At 52.8% G+C, this 23,516-nt stretch overlaps 2 protein-coding genes across 20 annotated transcripts in view; one reads left to right on the top strand and one right to left on the bottom strand.

The window, feature by feature from the left end:
- Positions 1-1,739: 1,739 nt before the first annotated feature.
- C26H1orf43 (chromosome 26 C1orf43 homolog) lies at positions 1,740-5,200 on the bottom strand. Of its 2 annotated transcripts, none has more exons than XM_072846459.1 (7): positions 5,045-5,200; positions 3,853-3,954; positions 3,482-3,590; positions 3,179-3,232; positions 2,695-2,861; positions 2,501-2,559; positions 1,740-2,085 (listed from the first exon to the last, which is right to left on the bottom strand). In XM_072846459.1, the coding sequence occupies exons 1-7, from the start codon at positions 5,111-5,113 to the stop codon at positions 1,887-1,889; spliced, it is 759 nt and encodes a 252-aa protein (XP_072702560.1). In that variant the 5' UTR covers positions 5,114-5,200; the 3' UTR covers positions 1,740-1,886. The 2 variants fall into 2 exon arrangements, with proteins under 2 accessions (XP_072702560.1, XP_072702561.1); XM_072846460.1 differs by lacking the exon at positions 1,740-2,085 and adding an exon at positions 2,112-2,289.
- Positions 5,201-5,224: 24 nt separating this feature from the next.
- Positions 5,225-23,516, top strand: part of UBAP2L (ubiquitin associated protein 2 like) — a 30,599-nt gene continuing 12,307 nt past the window's right edge. For 4 of the 18 annotated variants that reach the window (XM_072846432.1, XM_072846429.1, XM_072846441.1 and 1 more), the window contains exons 1-13: positions 5,225-5,359; positions 9,345-9,474; positions 10,055-10,132; positions 10,556-10,690; positions 13,172-13,340; positions 13,677-13,772; positions 14,501-14,546; positions 14,825-14,937; positions 16,526-16,600; positions 20,032-20,084; positions 21,574-21,659; positions 22,123-22,294; positions 23,184-23,385. In XM_072846432.1, coding sequence (XP_072702533.1) covers positions 9,385-9,474; positions 10,055-10,132; positions 10,556-10,690; positions 13,172-13,340; positions 13,677-13,772; positions 14,501-14,546; positions 14,825-14,937; positions 16,526-16,600; positions 20,032-20,084; positions 21,574-21,659; positions 22,123-22,294; positions 23,184-23,385 — 1,315 coding nt within the window. In that variant the 5' untranslated portion in view covers positions 5,225-5,359; positions 9,345-9,384. Of the gene's footprint in view, positions 5,360-5,494; positions 5,598-9,344; positions 9,475-10,054; positions 10,133-10,555; positions 10,691-13,171; positions 13,341-13,676; positions 13,773-14,500; positions 14,547-14,824; positions 14,938-16,525; positions 16,601-20,031; positions 20,085-21,573; positions 21,660-22,122; positions 22,295-23,183; positions 23,386-23,516 lie in introns of those variants that run through there. The other 14 variants (XM_072846437.1, XM_072846433.1, XM_072846431.1 and 11 more) reach the window with 10 other exon arrangements.

Genomic DNA, 23,516 nt, shown 5'->3' with positions numbered 1-23,516 from the left:
CGGTGCTGCTGGTGCTCGTCCTGGAGGAGCCGGTGCAGAGCGGCTCGGCGGACCTGCTGGGCACAGGAGCTGGTGCTGAACCCCACCATTCCCCCCACTTGCCGGCGCCGGGAGGCATGGTCCCCCAGGACGTGGTACTGGAGCGGGACGAGGAAGGCACCCGACCCTGGCAGCACAGGGCTGGGTTCACCCGGCCGTGCCCGACCCGTGCCCGGCCTCACCACCGTCTGCTCCTTGCTGGCGAGGCGCAGCTCCAACTCCACGCTCTGCTGCAGGGCCCTGCGGGCCGTGGCCCAGATCCTCTCCCAGCGCTGCGGGTGCCCTCTGGCCGCCTGCCCACAGCTGTGGGGACACGAGGTGGGCAGGACAGGGTCCCAGGGGGACACCAGCACCTGCCCCCCCCAGCCTGTCCGCAGGGCTGGGCCCCAGCTCGCCCCACGCCAGGGCTCCCCCCTCGCCTGCTGCCCCCCAGCACAGGGGGTTCGACCCCCGGGGCTCCCTTTGCCGGCTCTACCTCTCCAGCAGCCTCGCGCAGGCGCTCCCCTTCGCCAGGACCTGCAACCAAAGCAATGCGTTTGGGGGGTCCGGGGTTTAACCTGTACGAGGGGGACATTGCGCCCCGCTGTCCCCAACCGCTGCCGGGAGCCCCAGGACAGCCACCCCCTCACCCCCTGCCCTGTCCCACCTCCTCCTGCCACAGCGAGGGGGTCTGGCTGCTTGCCGCTGCCATGGCCGGTGCGGCAGGGACCCCGCAACCGCCCTCTGCACCAGCCACACCGTTAACGGCATCCCGGTTACCGTGGCAGCAGCACAGGGACAATGCAGCCCCGGATCCGGCAGGGAAGGGCTCCCCGCAGTCAGAGGCCGACGGCACGCATCCTGCTCAGGGTAACTGTCATTTTATTAAACAGCAATTAAAAAGAGTGCAGAGGCCCAGGCGAGGGGCAGGGGTCCCCGCCCCACACAGCACACGCCGCGGTGACTGGTGAGCAGCGGGTGCTGCAGTCGGCCTGGCAGGACGCAGACGTCAAGTTGGGGGCCGCGAGCTTTCACCCCCGGGGGCTCGGCAGCCGCTGGCACACGAGGCGCTGGTGAGAGTGGGAGGAAACACCCCCTTGGCAGGACAGACAGGACGTTCGAAGCTGGTATTTGTCTGCCCGAGACGTCCCCAAATGCCCAGTTGCAGGAGAAGGAGTAGAAACCGCAGCCCAATGAGGCACCTCAGCCACGGCGGCTGAGAACTGGCCACCAAACTATTTACACTCCGTCCAGGCACCCTGGTGCACGGCCTGGCACACAGGCAGGCTGGGCACGCCTGGCTGAGAGCGGCAGGCAGCGACGGTGCCGCAGGGAAAAGAAGAGCGTTCATCCTTTGGAAAGAACAGATGAGCAGCTCCAGAGCCCGAGACCCACACAGACAGGACGGACAGACAGCATCAGCCCCGCTGGCCATCATGGGGAAAGAGGACAGGTAGAGGAGAGCACTGGCTGGGATCGATGTCTTTTATAAATAAGCTAAAGCTAATCAGAGTTTATTCACAGGGCCAGGGCTCCAAGACGTTGCCAGACTCAAAGCCTCAAGCCTGAAGCGTGTCCCAAGCCTGCCGCGGAGGAGGCCGCAGGGGCCGATCCCCTCCGGGTTCAGCAGGCGGGTGCGCTGCTTTGAAACGGGCTCCCGGTGAGGGCCGAGCTCCACCAGCCGAAACGGAGCCTCTGCCGAGCGACGATCTCCAACATCGTGCAAGAGGGAGACCCGAGAGCGCAGCCGCTTCCTCCCAACGCTGCCTGAACGCCAAACTGCGGCCAAAACCCGCCCAGGACACCAGCTGCACCCAGCGAGGGGCTCTGCTTGTGGCAGGTCCCTGGAGCAGTGCTCCCCGTGCGGCTCACAGGGTGCTCTCCAGCGTGTTGTAGTTGTCCTTGAAGCTCTTCAGCTCCAGGAAGTGTTTGGCACGTTTGCTCTTCTGGTTGGAAGGCAGGTAGGTGACCTGGATGGTGGCGGGGTTGGAGACTTCGGGGGAGAGGGTGAGGTCCTTCGCTGCTGACTGGTGCTGCCGCTGGCTGCTGCCTCCCCGGGCCTTGGTCCTGCAGGGAGAGGAGAGGCACCATCACAGCTGCCGCCCTCCCCAGAGGAGCCGCTCGACCATCGCGTCCGTCTGTCCAACACGAGGCAGATTGATGGCGCTCACTGCGGTTTTGAAAAGCAAGGCTGGCGCTCCCGTGGGTGCCAGGCCTGGAACCCACGCGAGGTCCCTGGCTCAAAGCGGCCAGCGCAAGCAGCAACGTGGACTGTGACCAAGTAACAAACCCAAAAACGCATTAACAGACGGGCTGTAAGGAGTAAGTAAACCTGGAAGGATGGACAGGCGCAAACAGCCCATGTCTCAGAGGCTGGGTTTTGCCCCAAAAACCCGTCTCTGTTCATACCTCCACGATGGGCTGCTGGGGCCCAAGAAGCCACCACCGCACCCCAGCTACGCACCCGGGCAGTAACACTTACATGTTTGCCAGCTCGTTCAGAGCATCCTGATACTGCAGATATTCCGGTTTCCCAAAGACCTGGACGCAAACAGAAGAGACAGTGGAAAACCCAGCCGAGGTTACAGCACGACCTCAGTCCAACCATCAGACTACAGCACAGGAACAGCCCCCCGCGCTGCTGCGGGGGCCGGGCGATGCGGCGCCGGTGCTTACCCCGGTGCCGTAGCGGGCACTCTCGTACCCATCCAGCAAGGTGTCGATCAAGGCTTTGCGGATGCCTTTGAAGGAGGTGCTGGAATTCCGCAGTTCCAGCAGGTAGGCACAGAAGTTCTTCCCTATTAAAGACTTGGGGTACCGGCCCTCTGCGTGAAATGGGATTTCTGGGAAATAAAAAAGCACAACACAACCAGCTGAAGCATAGGTCAAAATGCTTGGGATCACCCGCAGACAACGTCAGAAGTTGGACGCTAATTAAACTTCCCATCACATCCGCTGCCTCCGTTTGCCGACTGCTCCAACGTGTGAGCAGAGCAGACCCTCGGGCCGCCAGCCCCGGGCAGGATAAGTGACTGCTATTCCCAAAGGAGGACCTTGAGCCTTATCACGAGGCTGCTGGCCGATGCACCGCACCCTTATTTCCTCCACACACGGTCTCTCTCCACCCTTCCCCTCCCACTCCTGCCCCGAGCTCCCTTACCAGATGTTCTGATCGCATCCAGCGCCTTCATCCTGTACAGGTAGTTATAGCAGCCTGGCAAAGAGAAAAGCCAAACTGAAAGCTCTGCAAAACTTGGCAGCGGAAGGGAGGTGGGGAAAGCGGATAGGAGCAGAGCGCAGAGACACCATCTCGTGTCGGCTCGCCGAACGCGACGTCGCAACGGGACAGCCAACGAGAGAGGCCGGCGACGCAACTCGGCCCCAGGGGAACGACCTGCGGGAGCAGGACAAGCGCTGGACGGTGTCTCTGGGGGTCTGACTGACACGCAGTGAGAGAGGGTACCTTGTGTCTCCAGCTGCAGAAGCCTGCTGTCGTCCTCAGCTAACAGCCGGGGCTCGTACTTGATGTCTTGCACCCTCGACAGTCGAATGTCGATTTCTTCCTTTAAATCCTGCACAGCGGGGAAAAAAAAACCCAACACATTTCCAGAGCACTGGCTTTGTTCGTGGGATCACAGGGATGATAACAGTCATGTCCCGGGGGCCCTCTGAAATAAATCCGCTCCCTCTCTAGCTGCCCATCACCACACCGAGGCGACAGCTCCTGGAAACGTCCGATTTTGAAGCAGACCCTGCCTGCCCCTCTGGGTACGGATGGGTCCACGGGCACAGGGGAGGGAGGGCACGTCCCCACCACGGGCCGTGCGCACCCACCTTGGGCGCGTGCTGTCCGACGGGCACGTGGGGGCCACGGCGAGACTTCATGGCGAAGCGCATGATCTGGCGTTTCACAAAGATGAACAGCAGCACGAAGACCTGGAGCACCACAGCGCGGATGGGGGTCAGGCACACCGAGCGGCACCCTGGGGGGGTCTCACGGCCAGCCTGGGCCCAGCCCCACTGACACCCTGTTCCCAACCCGTGGACACCCCAGAGTGAGCAACCACAGGGCCCCACAGACCCCCCAAAACCCGGCAAGCACAGGGGTTCCTCTTCAGCCCATCAGGAGCCCCATGGACACCTGGGCTGGCCCCACAAACACCCCAGCCTCCACAGAGGCTCCCTACTCACGCCCTCTCCATGCCCCACGGACACCAGGACCCCACGGGCACCCCCAGCCCAGCCCCGTGAGGGCCCCAAGTCTGGCTCTGTGGGAGTTCCCCACAGCCACCCTGGGACGTGTCTCACGGGAGCTTTATGGACACCTCGGGTCCGGCTTCACAGGGGCCCCATGGACATCCCAGGCCCAGCCCCACGGGAGCCCCACAGACACCCCAGGATGGGCCTCACAGAGGGTCCACGGACACCCCAGGCCCAGTCCCATGGGAACCCCACAGACACCCCAGGATCGGCCTCACGGGAGCCCCACAGAAACCCCTGGATCGGCTTCGCAGGGCCCCACGGACACCCCACGCCCAGCCCCACGGGAGCCCCACAGACACGCCAGGATCGGCCTCACAGGGGCCCCACGGACACCTCAGGATCGGGTCCACGGGAGCCTCACAGACACCCCAGGATGGACCTCACAGGGGCCGGACGACACCCCAGGCCCAGCCCCACGGGAGCCCCACAGACACGCCAGGACGGGCCTCACAGGAGCCCCACAGAAACCCCTGGATCGGCCTCGCAGGGGCCCCACGGACACCGCAGGCCCAGCCCCACGGCAGCCCCACAGACACCCCGGGATGGGCTTCACAGAAGGCCCACGGCCACCGCAGGCCCAGCCCCACGGATCCCCGGACCCGGCCGCACGGGAGCCCCACAGACACCCCAGGATCGGCCTCACAAGGGCCCCACGGGGGCCCCGGGCCCGGTTCCACGGGGGCCCCGTCCCCCCGCACAGGTCAGGCCCGGCCCCCCGGGCCCGTCGCCGTCCCACGGGCAGCCCCGCGCCCGCCCGGCTCACCAGGCTGCCGTAGGCCATCACCAGCACCACGTTGACCCCGGAGAGCCAGTTGCTGCCGGCCCCCGCCATCCCCGGCCCGGCTCGGGGCCGCACAACATGGCGGCCGCCGAAGCCTCTCCGCGCCCCCACCACGTGACGGGGAGAGGATCCGCTCTCACGTGACGCGGCGCGCCGCCTTGCGTCACACGCGCGTGCCGCCAGGAGAGCGCCCCCCCCCGCGCATCACGTGGGTGAAGCCGGGCTGGCCCCGCCCCCGCGCCCTCGTCACGTGATGGGGCGGGCGCCGCTGGTAGTTGTCAGTGTGGTGAGACCCAGGTAAAGTTGGTTGCGCGGAGGCGGCGGCGGCTCCGGTAACTGCGCGCGGCCCCTTTAAATCCCGCCCCCTTCCCCCCGCCGCCGCCGCGCGCCCTCGGCCCGCCCGGCCCCGCCGCCGCCGCCCGCCCGGCCCCGCCGCGCCGCTCCGGGGGCGGCCGCCGCGCCCCGCCGCCGGGCCCCCCGCGGCCTAGTGGGCCGGGCCGCAGCCGGGGGCTGGCGTAGCGCGCGGCCGCCGCAGGTGAGGGCGGGCGGGCGGCCTGGAGGCGGGCGGAGGGGGGGAATGGCGGCCGCGGCCATGAGGGCGGAAGCGGCCCGCGCTCGCCCGCCTCCCGGGTGCGGGCCCGGCCTGGCGCCGGGCCGCCGCGGGGGCTCCCGCCCGGCCCCGCGGGCCCCCTCCGCCCCCCCCCTCCGGTTCCCTCCGGCCGCTCGCCCCCATTGTGTGCCGCGGGCCGGGCCGCCGGGCCTGCTGGGCCGCGGGACCGGGCGGCTCCGGCCCTGCCGTGCTCCCGGGGCCCGCCCGGCCCCGCCGCTGCCGGCGGTAACAATGGGGGCCGCGCCGCCGCGCTGCCCCGCCACCGCCGCGCTCTGGGGGCTCCTCGCGTGCGGCCGGGCCCGCCTCCGGCACCCTTTCTTCGGCAGCGCCCCGGGGGCCGTTACCGGCGGCGGCTCCTGGGTGCGGGGCGGGCCCCGCCACGGTTCCCCGCGGCCCACGCGAAATTCCCGGGCGGTGCCGGTTTGGCGCTCCCGGAGCGATCCCGGCCGGTGAGTGTGTGCCCCGCTCGAGGCCCCGTGCCCCGCTCGAGGCCCCGTGCGTGGCGCTTGCCTCCGTGCCGGTTTGGGGGGCTCTGCCTGCGTGCTGCCGGGCGGTGAGTCCTCCCAATAAAGCGCTGCACCTCGATACTGAACTGGGGTCTCTGAGCGTGTATCCGGGGGCATCCCCCCAAAATCTTGTACTCCGCACGCACGGGAGTTATTCGCTTTGCAGCCGCAATGCGTTTGCTCCAGAGGAAAAATCGTAACCCTGATAAACCGGCCTCCTGCGTCGGACTCTTTCGGGTGCTTGTTTTGCCCCACGTTGCAGGAAAATCTTTCCGAATGCTTTGCCCTCTGTGGTCGTTTCCTTTGGAGCTTCGGAGCTTTCTGCGCGTGTTAATTAAGCTTTGTCGGAGGGGGATGGAAATACCAATTTTCTGTATTAACAGATAAGGGAAACTGAGGTTGGGATGTGCCGGGACTTGCCCGGCATCAGCCGGCAGGTCTGACACAGCCGGGGATAGCGGATGTGACCGACAGATCCTTGTTCTAAAATTGTAATTTACCTGAAATTTCTAATAAAATAAACAGTTCGTTATGTTTCTGTATCACCTCTTTTTCCGGAGACTCCGCACTTCACGTTTCGTGTAGCCAAGACTCTTCTCTCTAGATGTGGAAGGCAAGTAGCAGTGCAGTCTGAAAAGGAAAAGGGGTAACGACAAAGCGCATCACGTTTACTTGCAGCTTCTTTGAAGAAAAGGTGTTGTAACCTGTAGCTGTTAAGCTTCTTGTTTTCCCTGAATCCTGTACGAATGCATCGCTTTCCCGTTGTCTTGAAACGTGAGCGTTCGCCCGGTTCAATGCCGTTTCTCTGGTGTGGATCAGCCACGATTCGCTTTGGCTGGAGTCGCCCTTTTTTATTACATCCCTCTTGGTGAATTTATATGGGTTTGCTCTTTGAAAAAAAGAAAAAAGGGTAAAACTTTTGGTGAAAACTGCTTTGAACTGGTAAACTCATATTATTGTTACTTCTGCGCAGGGCCAGTTCGAGTGTCAGGATAACCAAGATTTGCAGTTAAATGTTGCCTGTGAGCTGTACGTGAGTTACACGATTGAGGAATAAATTATCAGCAGCCGAATCCTCTTCCCTCGATGCAGCGTGCGGGGCGTTGTGCGGGGATGCCCGCTTACCTGGCGGTCTTAGCAGGGTCAGGGCCTGGCTGATATCTCTATAGTAGCTGTTTTTTCTTGTGGTTTTTGCGTGTTGAAGAAAAAATAATCATGATTTAATCGTGGCAGAAATGCAGCTGGGCAGAGCGGAGCGTGGCAGCTGTTGAACAATGCCCAGCCACTGCACAAAGGTTCGGGGCAGCAGACTGCTGGAACTGTATCCCATTGAAATTGCAGATTAAGTTACTGCAAACGTGCAGGATTGCTTCCCTCTGGGCCTGCAGTTCTGCTGCCAAATTGGTTTAATATGACAACTTGTTTGTGCGTGAAACACTTAGAACTGGAAGAGACATAACGGTAGAGAGCAAAAATAAATACCGGGGGGAAGGAGCCTGCGTGGAGCGTGGGAGGGATGGCTGCGTAGCCCAGGAGGCTTTGTCTGCTCTGCCTTGGGTGAAGCCCAGGCTTGGTGCTCTTCCTTAAATCTGGGCAGTGTCACACGTACCTTGGGGGCTTCTGGTGACCGGATAGGTAGCGTGGATTGTTTCCTGATAAGAAACCTTGGCACTGTATAGGTGGAAAACTATGGTTTTAAGTTACCGTGAGGCATGGGTGACCCCAAAGGGCAAACTATTGAGGTTTGTGGGAAGCTGCAGGAGCACTTGGATTTGAAAACTTGCCTACAAACAAATGCTAGATGCTGATGGGAGCAGGAGCGGTGGCCTGTGCATCGAGCCACGTTAGGGTCTCCGTGCGCTCGGGGAAAGGTGTCTCAGCATGGTTGAGCCCTCCGCTCGCAGGCTTTAACAGGAGGCTCCCCAGTTCTTACCGAGCTGTCTGCTAATGCTGCTTCTGAGCTTTCCCTGCTTTGCACACCAGGTCTTGCTCTGTGCTGCCATGTTGGTGTTCACGAGCAATGTTTCACATCGTGTACTGCAGGTTGGATTTTCGCGCTCGGGTTTCCTCCCCGCTCTTACGCTCTATCTGTGGTTCCTTCCCCTGTCCCAAGCGTCTGTCTGCAGCACCAGCACCGGGAGCAGACCCTGCTGCTTTGGAGGAAGGCGTCACAGTCTTATTAACGAAATCCAAAAATGTGAAGTTTGTGATTATCGAGATTTTGGGGGTTCAGAAGTAGCAAGTCCTGCCGAGTGCCGTGGGATGTGCCTGGCATCCCTCGTGTCTGGGAGAGGATAGGCAGGGTAAAAGTACTCAGTGCTGATCCATCTGCGTTGGGCTCTTCCCCTGAAGCCCACTGTGAGCTTAAAACTCCACTTGCTTTAGACGTTCCATGGCCTGAACTCTTACTGGGATTTTTTTGCCTCAAGCAGTTACCTAACAACACTACTGGCTGTTGTTCCTTGTTGACATCGAGTTCACTTTTTTGGTAGTTTTTAAATCTAGAATACTCAGTAGAGGAAAACTTAATATTTCCAGTTCTGGGGAATACTTGAAGCAAGCAAAAATGGGCAGTTCTGCAAGGGTGGTATTTTTTTAAAACAATATCCCACAAACCTGGAGCACCACTTATTACCGGAGCATTTTTGCTTCCCCTGCCCTGCTTTGAAGGCAAGACAGGAGAAGGGGAAGTAGCTGATGTGTCCGAGGCTCTGAGATGTTCTGCTCTCAAAGTGAGGTTTCTTTAGAGCTTTTTTCAAATGTTCCTTGCTCCAGTTGATCACCGTAGCCTCTTACGGCCCCGGTCGTGGCAAATCTGTGCCCACTCACACTTGCATTTTAGCAGCAAGTCGTTAAACCCTTTACCCCAAGTACTTCTGCTCCTGAGTCCCGATTGCTCCCACCTGGATGCAGGTGATGTTTCATTTGGAGCACTCTGCTGTGGTAGAGGTGGAGAAACCCCAAGAAGTACAAGTGGCCTTTGTGTCTTGGGGGCACGTGGAAATGGTAGGCTGGCCCACCGTGGCTTTTGGGGAAGTGGCGGGGAGGGTGGGGGCCCGCGACGGCTTTACCGGCTGCCTTGCTCGTCCGATTGTTCAGTCTTGGTGCTGCCTTTTGTTTTTGGTTTCTAACAGTCTGTTCTCTCTTCTCCCCTGACCCACCACAGAGTTCTACCTTGTAAATACTGTTATTTGTATATACTGTAAATGATGACATCGGTGGGCACTAACCGAGCCCGGGGGAACTGGGAGCAGACACAGACACAGAGCCAGACACAGCACAAGCAGCGGCCGCAGGTAAGGGCAGCGTCCATGGAAACCAGTTAGCTTGGAGGTGGAGACCTGGCATTCCTGCCTGGCCCAGTGCTAACGGCTGGGCTTGGCCTAACGAACTTCCCGTGTGCTGCAGGGTGCTGCTTGCAGAGCCAGGTTAATTGGGCGGCCACTGATGGTGGGATTTCCGCATCGGTGCCTCCGAGTGGGAGCTGGGGCTGAGATTTGTTTTCACTTCCATCTGACCATTCCCCGTTCACTTTAATGAACGCAAAGTGGCTGAGAAGCCGCCTGCAGTGGGTCTTGATGTTGTGGTGGTGGTATGGTCTGCCTCAAAATAGGCATAGTTCAGGTGATCATTGCTCACCTGGTGCCGTGAGGCCATCCAGCAGTATGTCCCTTTCTTCCAGACTCCCCTCGCTCGCTCCTCTTCTGTCTGACTCTTTCTCTGAAGCTTTCCTCTTTCTGACCCTTGTTTGCGCCTCCTCTTCATCATATTGGTTCCTTTCCAGAGATCTCAGGGAAGCTGTATGGCCTTTGGAGGAAGGTTTGTTGGAAATGTGCCGCTCTAACAGCACTCTCTCTCTCCATTTGATTTCCTTAGGCCACTGCGGAACAGATTCGACTTGCACAGATGATTTCGGACCACAACGACGCTGACTTTGAGGAGAAGGTGAAACAAGTGAGTGTGGGAAGTGAGGGTGAACCCTGATGGGAAGGCAAGATTGATGTCGAGAGTACCGTCAATGCTGCGGGGGGTGGGAGGGACGCAGCTGGCTGCTCCCTGAATTTCCTTGGACTGGCTTGTTTTTCAGGGGCTCTAGTGCCTGCTGTGTTGAGCCCCAGAACGCAGGGAACGGTGTTATCCTGAGAGAAGGAGGTTGTAGGTTGGGTTGTGGTGAAACAACGGTAACTCAGAAATTCCCACCCTCCGTTACTTCTCGTTGAGGGGACATAATTAAGCTGAGGAGACTCCCAAACCCTGAGATTTCTTTGTAGGATTTCTGGTTTGGGATTCAACTTGCTTGCCTCCTAAGAGATCCATAGAGATTTTGGGGCCTTCTTGGTTTGGAACATGCTGACTGTGGTGTTGTCTTCTCTACAGCTGATCGACATCACAGGCAAGAACCAGGATGAGTGTGTGATTGCTCTGCATGACTGCAACGGAGATGTTAACAGAGCCATCAACGTGCTGCTGGAGGGCAATCCGGACACGGTAGGATTGGGTCCTGTAAATCTGGTGAGGCCTAGTTCAGTGTAACTGCATATTTGGAGACAAGACATACAGTAATGTCTAGATAACGAGAGCCAAAATGACTATTTCTACAAGTAGCATGTAAAGTGTGATTGTGTCCTGGCTTCTTAACGCTGCTCTCTGTAGGCTTCACAGAATACAGGCGTGGCCAGCAGGCCCAAAGGAATAGACGGGAAAATGCAATAAATCATTTACTTCCTATTCCTTTTGAATCCAAGCACTTTGACAACAATACAGTGGCATCTGTATAAGCTTTCACACTGCTGTGAGTGTGAAGTAACTTATCTTTTCCCATGAGGGCTGAGTGACCTGTGGTGAAATGCAGGTATGTGTCAGCTGTGGTTCATTTCTGTTAGAGTAACGCAGTTTTGTGTGTCTGGCCCTAAACATTCGCTTCTTAGCGATGCGCTGACTGGCTTGTGTGCCGCTGCCTTTGCCACGTTTTTGAGGGTCTTTTTGCTGTTTGTTTTCTGTGGAGTTAGGCTCGACTGCTGTCGCTCACGCAGGTGCCTGTCTCTGGCAAGCCAAAGTCAGCTGTGAGAACAAGTGAGCGCTTGCTTAGGAGGAACCTTCCGCCTGGTGTGCGGGATGTCATTTGTTTTGTGACAAAGATAGCAGAGACGCAAGTTCTGTTACAGCCCAGTAAAAAGCCTACGAATATCAGATCCTTCCAAACTGCTGCTGATCAAACGTATCCTCCCAGCGCCCTGGTTTGGCTGAAGCTGACTCAGCTCTTTGTAGAGTTGAGGCTCTAAATATCACTTCGGAATATTATGCATTAGCTCATTTTTTTTCTCGTTATTAGTCCTGAGTGTAGATGGATGAGCTGGACGGCTCAGACTATATTCTGTGTAACGTAGCTGCTCCCCAATGTCAGGTGTTTTGCTGGCTTTGGCACCGGCCAAGTTCAGTACAGCGCACAGACGGGTTCTTCCTTGCCTCTAGAGAGCCCTTTCCATTGACAAATGAACAAAATATCTGTTGGAAAATCCTTTTAGAAAGGGTATGATATGAATGTGCATTGCTGAGGCAAAGCTCTGCCGTGACTGTATTTTCCTCCACATCCCTCATAACCGGCGGATTCTAGTTAAAAGACAAACTCCTGCTACCACAGCAATTGCATTTCCTAGATAAACACATTGCTCATGAAAATAGCGTCCAGGATAGTGTGCAGCAAACCACGTTATGTAGCAGTACCTCCTTTATTCAAGCAGCTGAAACGCCCAGCAGCGTGAGAGGCAGGGCTACTGCGGAAGATTTGCGGAGGCAGAAATGGAGTTGGCAGAGCAAAGTCCTGGAGTGCCTGCCACTTCTCCAGCCTGCAGTGCCATGGGGGGCCTGCGGGCTGGTGCCCGCAGCACTGAGCGCAGGCACTGTAATTGGTCAGCGGTCTTGGAGCTGCTTCTGGCCTGGATTCAGCTTGTGCAGCAGTCCCGTAAAGGGGATTTTCTGATAAGAAACAGACTTGCTAATTGCTCAGATACTCCCGTGCTGATGAAGACAGTTCACCTGCTGAGCTAGTTACTCATAACGTGCTGTATTTCAAACAGTAAAGAAGCGGGCATGATCTTAGCATTGGGTTAGATTTGGCTTGAAATTACAGTATTCAAAGTAAATATTTTCCTAAATTTCCTTCTGCACCAGATACCTACAGAGAGAGACTTCAGAAGCCTTGGGTTTGAAGGCAGTTTGTGCCTCCATGTTGTTTTTGTCACTGTCCCTGCATGTTGCCATCCAAACCCAGCTGTTTACTTGTCTGCCAGTTATGTTTTCAGGTGTTTGTCAATGACTTGTGACTATTCTTAATTGTTCTAACAGTGTGCAGCATCGGTTTAAGAGTATGAAACCACTACAGACTGTCATAAAATAAACCGCCGTGAGCCCACGGCAGTAAGCGGGAGGCGTGCTTAACTTCTCACAGTTGAACTTGGGATGACTTGAACTTGCCTGTTGGATAAATTCTGTGATACTCCTCTCCCTGTGAGCTGCTATTTAGGGGAGGGGGTTTGTTAAATCACTCTGCATCTGGGAGAATAACTTACCCTGAAATCTTGACTGCAGGGCACTTGGAACCTTTGGTTATTCTGAGAGCTTCCCAAAACAGTGACCTATATGAAATGGCAGGGTGGTTTTTTTTCCCCTGAACAGGGTAAATTTATCCACACTTTGAACTTGAGTAAGTTTTATGCCCACTCTATTAAAGAGGTTTAGTAGATCTTTGCAGAAATAGAGTAACTCATCTCCTGTTACCTCAAACTGCATGCCAGTCAGCTGTAAGAAAGCTTTCCTTGAAGGAAGAGGCTGTACGGTGTGTAGGCTCATAGACTCTTCTAAAAAAAATTGGGCTGGAAACCATTTTTCTGGAGACCCTTGTTATAGTCTCTGTAGCATGTTTAAATATGTGTGTATTTGCATCGTGCATCGATCAAACTATGATTAACTTCTTTCCCCTCTGCAAACCTTCAGCATTCCTGGGAAATGGTCGGGAAGAAGAAGGGTGTCTCAGGACAGAAGGAGAGTGGACAGACAGAACCCAGTGAAGAAAGCAAAGAAAACCGGGAGAGGGATCGGGATTTCAGCAGACGACGTGGCGGGCCGCCGAGGCGGGGGCGAGGTGCCAGCCGTGGAAGAGAGTGTATGGACCTGCCCTTTAATAACACCCATAACTGTCACGGTGCACACGGAGGCACTTTGTGCTGCATAAAAGCTGTCAGTAAAGCTTCTTGGGCAGGCGCATCTTTGAGGAAAACCATCCTTGTGCGTGTGGCGATCTGTTTGATGCTCCCCTGTCTGAGATGATTCCTGGGGTGATATCCTCAATACCATCAGCTTAAATAAAAGAAGTTATGGGAGTGTTTGGCAGCATGGTCTCCCGCACAGCCACTGCGCTTCGGTGTTTGAGATCTGGTCTTATATCCTCCCTAAAGCAGGATGAGTCTTGAAATTGTCTTTGCATTGTTCTGTCTTTCAGTTCGGGGCCAGGAGAATGGACTAGACGGTGGTAAGAGCGGAGGATCTTCTGGAAGAGGCACAGAAAGAGGGAGGCGGGGACGTGGCCGAGGCCGAGGTACACATGGGGTTTGAGGACAGAGTGGGTGGGAGGAGAAGAATTACATCAGTGCATCTATCTCCTCTGTGAGGTTTGAAAGCTTCTTTTATGGGAGGAACTGCCAAACTGAAAAGAAGCACTTGATTTTTCTGTTCTTATGCTTACACATTGCTTCCCCATCTTAAGCATGCTAGAAACAGTATCTAATTCTTACATCTTATCCGTGGAGTTGGAAAAAAGTAGGGTTTTATTGTATAGAGATGGGAAGTTAAAAAAACCTAAGGTGACTATTTGGCAGGTGGGCCGATTGCTTGTTAGCAACAGAATCTGGATCCTCCTCGTTCTTGCACATGTGTCTGTGAGCACCATTGCTGTGCAAACGCTTGTCTTGGTTTTTAAATACTCAGCAGCAGAAATTCATTTTTCCACAAAATCTATGCTGCTCAGGAATTGTTGCTGAGGGCACACACTGCAGAAATCAGAACCTCGGGTCTGGTACTTATGGTTTGTGCCAGCTGGAAACTTCATCTGAGCCTGGAATCGTGCATCGCTAATTATACTGCCAGCCAGCTGAGGTCATTGCCATACATATAAAGACACTGCTGGAAATCCCATCAACTCAGGAAGATCCTCACCACTTTCATACACTGGGCTTCAGATCTCCATATGTTGTTCAAATGTTTCTTTTCCTGGTGATTGCAGAGCCAAGAGAGGTGCTCAGCAGTGTGTGTGTGTGTATTTTACAGGTGGCTCTGGAAGGCGAGGGGGAAGATTTTCTGCCCAAGGCATGGGGTAAGTTTCACTGGTACAAACCACAGCAAAAATAAGTCTTTGTGTGTGAATAGTACTGTTTGTGTCAGTCATTTGTGTTCAGATTTGCCTTTTTTGTTAATAAAGCCAAAACTGCATCATGCTAACTTAAATTTGGAATGGCTGGTGTAGCTGAAGCATCCCTTTGCTGAGAGAACTGTCTTTTGAGACTGAGATGTGTCATGGTCTGAATAAAATCAGTTGCTTTTAAAATGCTTAGGGAGAGGGAGTAACGATTTCCATCCTCATTTTTCTTACAGAACTTTCAACCCGGCTGACTATGCCGAGCCGGCCGGCACGGATGAGAACTACGGGAATAGCAACAACAACACGTGGAACAACACTGGCAGCTTTGAGCCAGATGACGGCACAAGTAAGTGGTCTTCACGCAAGTGTTCACTGTTTTGTATTTAGAGGGTAATTGAATTTTGTGTCTATCCAGTTGCACTGAGGAGGTTCTGGGTAGGTCTTTGGCTCAGGGACAGAGGAAAGGGTTGTTGGTTCAGAGGTGGATTTCAGTGACCCTGTTTCTTTGCACCTGAAGGTGCCTTTGCATCTGTTAGGGTGATGACGTTGGAAATTGGGAGCTGGATGATTGTTCTGGTGTGAGCTTGAGGCACAGGAACACTTGCCTCCGTTTGTTTTCCAGTAGAAACCATGCTGCCTCTTTGGAAAAGTCTTTTTTATAAACAGTAGTGTGATAAACACATGCAAGTTCTCCCAATATTTGGTGCATTCTCCAGAGAATATTACTCGGACTTCAGATATCTTGCTCTTGATTTTGGCATGGGGAGCATTCTCTCTTTCATGGTCATCTTGCTCAAACTGCTGTAGGATGAAACCTTGTTACAGAAAGCTAGCTGGAAAGAAAGCTTCATCGCTTGCCTGTTTGAAGCAAACATTTCTTCGCTGGGCGGTTCGCGAACACCGATCTGCCCTTGCATTGGAAAAATGGTACTTTTTTTTTGTTTGAAGTATGCACACTATTGTAAGACACAACTGAACTCAGATTTTGCAGTGTGATAACTGGACAGAGTCGTAAGAGACAATCCTTAATCGTAAGTAGTCCATTTGTGTGGGTTTAAGAGTGGTGGGGTTTTTTTATGGAGCAGTCTTGCACCACCATGAAGTCAAACTGTTTTTCCATGATTTTTTGAGCATTCATGTAAATACCACATCTTGGTTTTAAGAAGCATTCACAACCATATTAATGTTGCTTTAGGCCACTTCCATATTTATTGTATTTGCTGAAAAACTGATAGCTTTGGAAAGAGAGAAAGTACGTACTGTAAACTGTGATACCTTTTATTACACAATTTTAGTGTAGGGTTTTTTTGGTTGGTTTGTGTTTTGGTGGGTGGGTGTTTGGTTGCCTTCCCTCCCCCTCCCCCCAAAAACAGAGAGCTGTTTTGGAAGAGGAAAAAAATAAGCATGGTTTTGTAAAACACTAGCAGATTGAGTGATCATCTTCTTGCCGACTGAGAAATGGAGTTTTAAATACCGGAGGGAGTCGTGTAGGCATGTGTTAAAGGCAATGGGTACGCTTGTCTCTGGAGGAAAACGGGATGGGAGTGGATGAGCTCTACACGCTGGAAGTTTAACTGTCTGGTCTGAACAGGCTTCTGTGTGGTGGGTTTTTTTTTTTCTGTGTTGGTGTTTTACGCAATTGTGGAACAAAGCGGGTTAGAGGGTGGTTGGGGGGAATTGAAGATTTTTCTGATGGAACAACTCGAATTTGCTCTAGTACTACAATGCAGCTGTCAAGTTTATCGTGCAATTACGCTGTTCACCTGTGTTGTGTGTGGTCTTTTTGTTTCCATTTTAGTAGCTGCAGGCAGCTCTTTAACAATATCCACAGGTACAATGTGACTGGTGTACATGGGGGCAATGAAACTCGCCTTCACTTCTTTAAATCAAAATTTCACTCGTTGTCTTTCTTTTCTTTTTTTTTTTTGTTTCAGGACTTGATTTCATTGGGGGTGAGGGGTCAAATTATCCCCGAAAATTTGACACTGCTCCTGGTACGATACATCCAGGTGCACTAACTGCCCCGGATACCTTTACTTTATAGCGCTTTTAAAAAAAAACAACCTGAAATATCTGTGGATATGTCATTCTTCTCTCTCTTAATTTGTTCATTTTAATGAATATTTGACGTTTGTTCTGACTGTGCTTTTACTAATGCTGACACCTTGAATGTAAACTGGGAGAGGTTAACCCAAATTCTTGTGGATTATGTACATTTTAACTTCAGCCACTGCTTCTCGGTACCCAGAGCAGCTCCGTGTCCACAGCGCTGGTGACAGAGTATCCCACCCGAGGGGAGGAAGCGTGAGGCAGCTTAGTCGTATTCTGCTTGTCTCACATCCAGAAAGCTGTGACTTGCCGTTGTCCCTGTGCCGATTCCTCGGCACGGCGGTTCGGTTCTGCAGCGATCACTTCGCTGGCCTTCCCGCTATGTTTCTGCTTAGGGTCAAAACAGTGCTGCAAGGGGAGTTAGTCTGGCTAAACTATCTCAGCGCTTTGCCTCTGCTTACAGCTACCTCTGGGGGAGCGATGTGCTTGATGGCTGCTTTGGCATGCTCTTGCTGCCCGGCTGCTCTTCTTCACCTGAGCAGACTTGCCCTATAGTTGAAGATGATGGTGAATTTTGAGATGACCGGGATGCTTGATGGCAAAGCTGCTCAGTGTCTGGCCACTTTATTTCCTGCTCTTACACCTTTATGCCTTGTGAAGCCAAGAGACACCTATGAGATGATCCAGTTTGCCTTACACCTACTGAATCCCATCAGTGACCATAACACAGCCAAAATCGTGTTTGACTAACATCTCCTCCATCTAACCTGAGGTCTGGAAGTCGAGGCTAAGGGCCCTTCTGGATGAACTTGCCACTTTGCGCTTGAAGGTCAGGACAGGAGGAAGAGGCAGACATAGTTGGAGTGCTTCTGTTGCTTTGGAGCATCTCCTTGTTCTCACCTCTGGGTTAATCTTTAACTCCCGCAGGCAGCACAAGGCCATCTGCTCCTGTGCTGCCATTGTGTTTTTGCCACACTTTGGCTTTGTTTGGATTTACATTCCTTTGAGGTGCAGAGTGGGGGGTTTGGGGTCTGTCACCCTTCCAGGCTGGGGCATCCAGCATGTATCCAGGCATTGAGATAGGGCAGACCGCCTGATGGGCTGTAGGAGGAGCAAGCTTGTTGCTCATCTCCCAGTTTAAAATGAAGAGATAATGTGGGGGGAGGATTTTCAAGACACAATACGATTTTTTTTTTCTTTAGCACATTCCTATTTGCAAATGCCTATTGACTTTTAATTTTATTTTTTCCCCTTTTCCTTGTTTGAGGAGCTTAAAGGCCAGCAGCGGCTTTCTTAAAGCAGAGAGGAGGGATTGCCATTCAGAAGACGACACTTCTGAAATGGTGTTAGAAGTGTCAGGGCGTTGCTTGAGTTCAGCTCTCCTCTTCAGAAGAGCTTGACGGAGAGCAATACACTCAGTTTCCTTAAAAAAACTAAGCACACTGTGCTGGTTAGGAAGCTTTTTGGAGCCTTTCTGGCGAATGCCTGCTTGTACATCACAGGTCTTTGGTTTTCCCTCTGTCCCTTCATGTGCAAGGAGCACAAGCCATGCTGAATAGGTGTCCAGTACTCAAGAAGTAGACTTGCCAGGAAAGCCCCATCAATGGCTGCTCTTCATCTGCAGGATTTCCTTCTGCTTTTCGTGCTGCTTTGCTTTTCTTCTCATTTCCCCCAAGCGAGCAAGACTGAGAGCCCTGTGCCGTGTTCCTACATGCACAAACGCTTCTTGGGGCAACTCTCCTGGCTTCCTGCTCTCCCCTGCCAACTGCAGCTGACCCAGGTACCTCCAGCTCCCCACTTCATCTCTTGGGTAAGGGTTGAGCTGGTAGGATCTTTCTGATCCATTAAAATCTGGAAAGGAGCCTTCCCGCTACTGCTGTGAGGGCACAAAAAAAATCTAAGGAATGGTGGAATCTGGGTTTTTAAACCCCAGATGTGTTTTGCATTGAATGTGTTGAACTCCTCCTGATGCTTCTGGCTGGGGAGGAAGGGGTAGAGTAGTGTGCCTTGAGACTCCTGGTACTCAAGGAATTAATATCTGTATTTTTAACTTGAATATTTAAAAAAAAAAAAAATCCAGGAAGGCTTCTTGAATTGGCTCAACTTGTCAGGCAAAAAAAAAAACACCCGACAAAACAACAATGAAAAAAGAATAATTCTCCAATAATATACTTATTTCATGCACTAAATCCCCCACTTCTAGACAAGCAGTTGTTTGGGTGTTCTGGCCTCATAATTAAAGTGTATGTGGGAAGATCTGCTGTGTTCTTCCCCCAAAAAAATCTCAGCAAGCCTGATTGTGTCCTGCAGAGGAATCCACAATGTTCTCGTTCCCCAAGTGCTATGTTTTTATGCTGTAAGAGGCTTTCAGCTTATAAAAGGGCTGATGCCAACTTGTTCCGTCCTTGTAAATGTCTCCAGGTTTAACCCTGTTGGCTGTGTTGGGTTTTGTTGATCTGGTTTGCATGGGCTGAAAACAAGCTGCACAAAATGGGGCTGTTTTTATGCTCTGAGTTTTTTGGGATGTAAAATGCTCCCGCTCTCCTCCCACACCAAATTTGAAGTTGTCTAATGGATTCGGAAGTTGCGACGTAATATTCAAAGTACTGAGGTTTAACTGTGATGGAAGTGAGGGACGGAACAAGTTGAGGATGCAGCTAGGCAAAACTTTTTTTTTTTCCTGGTAAATTTTGCTCTCTTACAAATTGTGCTGAAGTCTTGTGCTTTTCTCCCTGATATCTTAAGCCACTCACTTTGAGCATATCCCTGAAATTGGTCTCAGAAAATGTGGGAATTGCTCAGTCCCTTAAACTTTCCTTTCTGATTCCCATTTGCCTGTGCACAGGAGGTCCTGGTGCAGCGAGGTTTCAACATTTTGGGGGGGGGGGGGGAAGATGAACCATGTGAATGGTTCAGTTGTCCATGGGTTTTATAGAAACTTAAGGTTTAACTGGGTGGTGAGGTCCTGCACAAGAGCTGGCAGGAAGCCCCCGAAGGAGGTGCTCTGTCCGAGCTGCTGGGGTAACACTAACTGCTTGTGGGTGCAGAAACTTGCAGCTACTGCAATCTGAGGGGAAATCAGGAAAATGGCACAAGGAGGCTGGGGATGATGCTGGGGCTTCCTTCCCTGTTTGGTGTCGGGTGTGTGCGTTGCCCTAGCTGCCAGCCCAGCGGTCCCTCTCTTTCAGCCTAGCCTGCCCGAGCAAGGCTGAGGCGATCCCATTGTGGTACCTTGCCCATGAATCGTGGGTTGGGGTCGACTGCTTTAACTTGTCTGGTTGGGAAATAGAAATCCTCTCAGCTGCTTGCAAAGCTCCCCAGTGCTTCCCTGGCTCTTGGAGGTAGAGCTTTGATGCACGCGTAACTTTTCTACCTGTTGTTATCCTTGTAGGTGCGTGGAGGGCAGCGACAGAAGAATGGGGCACAGAGGACTGGAATGAAGATGTAGGTACTCTCGAAACCCCTCTCCTCCATGCGTCTGCCGGCAGGCTGCTGTCCTGTTTGTACACACACAGCTACGAGAGGAGCGCAAAGCCCATCCTCCCCAAACTATGGGCATAGCCCAAGCCAGGCTCCCAATTCCAGGAGCCACGATGAATAAGTAAACATCGCTGCTTCTAAAGTACACGTGTAGTAGAGCTTGTCATAGGAGCCCGAGACGGGAAGGGATCTCCCTGGGCATCAAGTCTGGTCCTCTCATTTCCTGCAACTGCATGATTGAATTCTTCCATAAACTGGCCTGACTCCACACAAGATTCTTGCTCTGCTCCTCTAGTCAAGTGGCAGTTTGGGAAGGTTTGCCTTTGATCCACGCCCTGTGCCGTGGAGGAGGCAGCAGCGGTTTCGTGCGTGTGTCACATGCCTCTGCTGGTCCTTGTGATTTGGATTGAACAGAAGCTTTTGGCTTTACCTCCTGACTTGCTCTTTGGCGTGTCTCACTGCTTTTTGTTCTCTACCTGGCGTCCCCTTCAGGGGAGAATGGACACTGTTATCACCTGCTTTTAATGCCTCTGTATCAGTTTCTTCTGAAATGGGCTTCAGTCCCTCTCTGAATCAAGGGAGAACTTCTGTTCTTGCAGATGGGAGCAGGGTTGGGCCTTTTTAGTAGTAGTATTAGTTTTGCGTGCTCATTTTTGCTAAGCCTGCAGAACAGGCACGAAGGGAAAGCTTTTGCTTTCCAGGCACCATCTGAAGGAAGCGCTCCTGCTGTGTTTGGAGACGCAAGCGGCTTCTGTCTGTTCAGTCAGGTCTCTGCTTGAAGAGAGCCTTTGATAGCCCTTCTTGCCTTCAGTGTGTGTGATATGCTCCCAGGGGTTCCTGATTTTTGTTTTTAAACTCTTGCTGTTTAGTTGCTGGCAGCTCCTCAGTCTGGAATAAAAACTCTTCATATTCAGATATGTTCCGGGCTAAATCACAGGTGGTCATTAAACCTCCCCTTCGTTCATTTTTGAGCAATGTTATTTTCCCTTCTGTAGCTGAAGTAGATCTGTTGGTCTCTGGTCAGATCATCCAGGTGAGGCCAGGATCATTGGAAGCTTAACTATGGGTCTGAAGCTTTTTTCTTTGACTCCTCTAGCGATGCTTGCACCTACCTGTGCGGTGGGTTTTGCAGATCAGTGCTGCGTACCATCAATTCAGAGCACCTGTCTAAGACCCCAGCAGCCCTACTGGATGTGTGGACTACGGGAAATTTGTAGAAGGATTTGGTTTTCTTTTTCCCACTGACAGGTGATTTTTGCACTTGCCTGAGAATAAACAAATGAAATAGAAGCTGATTCTGATGGGAGCCAAATGTTAGAGAAGTTTAAGTCTAAACACTTGAATATCTTGAATCTTTCTGTGGCTGTTTGTCTCAAATGTTTGTGTGCTGTACTTGGAGTCCCAAGACGCTGTTCTCACTTTTGGATACTTTTTCCCTTTTTTTATCTTTCAGCTGTCTGAGACGAAGATCTTCACTGCCTCCAATGTGTCTTCAGTGCCTCTGCCTGCCGAGAATGTGACAATCACAGCTGGACAGAGGTGATAGCCCATGGCGGTGCTGTTTACGTGGGAAAAGTGGCACACAAGTCCCAGAGCGATTTGCCATCTCAGACTAAACTTTGCCAGCTAGCTAAAGTGCAGCAGCTCTGAATAAGATGAGATGGATTTAAATGGAAAAGTTGAGTTAGGAGTTTTGGGGTCCTAATCCTGGATTAGAGTTTTCCTAGGCTCTGCTGCTGGTTCTTCAGATTTGGGGGCATTTTGCTGTGTTAAATTAATGGAAGACATGCTTTAAAATAGAAGGCCATGCAGGATCTTGCTCGGTCTCCTTCCTTTTGAGATTGCTACTGGCAGTTGTGAGTAAATGTTCTGCAGATTCTTTCCATTTATAAAGTAAAAGCTATACGTTGGGAGGCTGGAGGTAGAATACCGCTGTGATGGAAGTGAGGGGTATGACAGAGCTTGTGTTAACCTCAGTGGGTTATCTTCTTTCTTTACCCAGAATTGATCTTGCAGTCCTGCTAGGAAAGACGCCCTCTTCTATGGAGAATGAATCGACAAACCTGGAGTCGTCCCAGGCTCCTTCCCTGGCCCAGCCGCTGGTGTTCAGCAATTCCAAGCAGAGTGCTATATCCCAGCCTGCCTCTGGTAACTCCTTCTCTCACCACAGCATGGTAAGCAAATACTGGTCTCTGCCAGCGTGCGGGTTTTGGCAGGTGTTGGTTTCCCTGACAGTCTCTGTCTGCATTTGGGCAATATGGGAAATACAGTTCTGACCCCTGCTCGCTTCTTGTGGGTGGCAGAGCCCTCTCCTTGGATGGTTTGCTAGTCTGCTCTAAATACAGAGGCGTGAAGTCCATTGCTTAATTAGAAATAATTGGGATAATTCCTCCCCTGTTGCCCTTGTTAGACTTGCAACGCATGCTTCTTTCCTGCTCAGAGGAAAGGAAAAAATCTTGCAGTCCAGGGCTTGGAAATTCAACAGTTTGAGAAGTGGAACTGGTTGGGAGTTTGGTGTGGGATGAAATGCTGGCATCTGCTGACGGGTGAAGGAAGGAGGCATTGAATCTGAATCAGGGATGTGCACAGACCTGGGCAGATGCTTCTTTGTGTAACTTCAGCAAAAGAAATAAAAATTGTGCGCTTAATGGTGAGATTGTTCAGGAAGGATTTTCAAAACCACCTTAACTGTAAAGCCAAGTTCTCCTGGTGGCTGTCTTTTTTAGTGCAACCGAATGCCTGTGAATAATTTAGTAGATTTTTAAAGATCCTATCTGTTAACTTTCTTTGTAAGCCTCCATGACACTGTAAAACGCCATGGGTTGGGCAACAGATAAGTGTACCTGCGCTCGCATGCGATGAAGGCTGTGAGAGAAGTATGAGCTCTCCTTGCCAGCGGTGTCTGTGTGCATGTGGAGCTCAAGAGTGTTAAGCTGAGGCACCCAGTGAGAAGCAGCAGGGTACAGTGCGTTCAGGCTTATGTTAAGAGATGTATCTGTCCTCTGAGCCAGGTTCCAAGCCAAGGAAGACGTTGACTTTGTTATTTCATTGCTGAAATTGCAGGTGAGCATGCTGGGGAAAGGGTTTGGAGATGTCGGGGAGGCCAAAGGCAGCAGTACCACAGGTTCTCAGTTCCTGGAGCAGTTCAAGACAGCCCAGGCTCTGGCTCAGCTGGCTGCTCAGCACACCCAGCCTGGTGGGAGCACCACCGCTTCTTCTTGGGACATGGGATCCACTACGCAGACCTCATCTCTTGTGCAGTATGGTAAGGAAAAGCAGCGTGGCTCCCCAAAGGGGAACGCGTTCTCCCAGAACTGCAGAAACGCGCTGCAAGCAGCGATGTGAGGGATTCAGTGGAGGGCCGGATCACAAGTTCACTATCAAGCCAACTGTGCT

The sequence above is a fragment of the Ciconia boyciana genome, chromosome 26, assembly GCF_034638445.1.
Source record: "Ciconia boyciana chromosome 26, ASM3463844v1, whole genome shotgun sequence".
NCBI lineage: Eukaryota > Metazoa > Chordata > Aves > Ciconiiformes > Ciconiidae > Ciconia > Ciconia boyciana.
This window is presented reverse-complemented; position numbering and strand designations above follow the sequence as displayed.

Excerpts from the sequence above, each read along its gene's own strand:
- C26H1orf43 (XM_072846459.1), bottom strand. The coding sequence starts at position 5,113 with ATGGCGGGGGCCGGCAGCAACTGGCTCTCCGGGGTCAACGTGGTGCTG. Across the intron at positions 3,233-3,481 it reads TCTGCAGCTGGAGACACAAG|GCTGCTATAACTACCTGTAC; the intron begins GTACCCTCTCTC and ends TCTCTTTGCCAG. Across the intron at positions 2,086-2,500 it reads CTGAACGAGCTGGCAAACAT|GACCAAGGCCCGGGGAGGCA; the intron begins GTAAGTGTTACT and ends CTCTCCCTGCAG.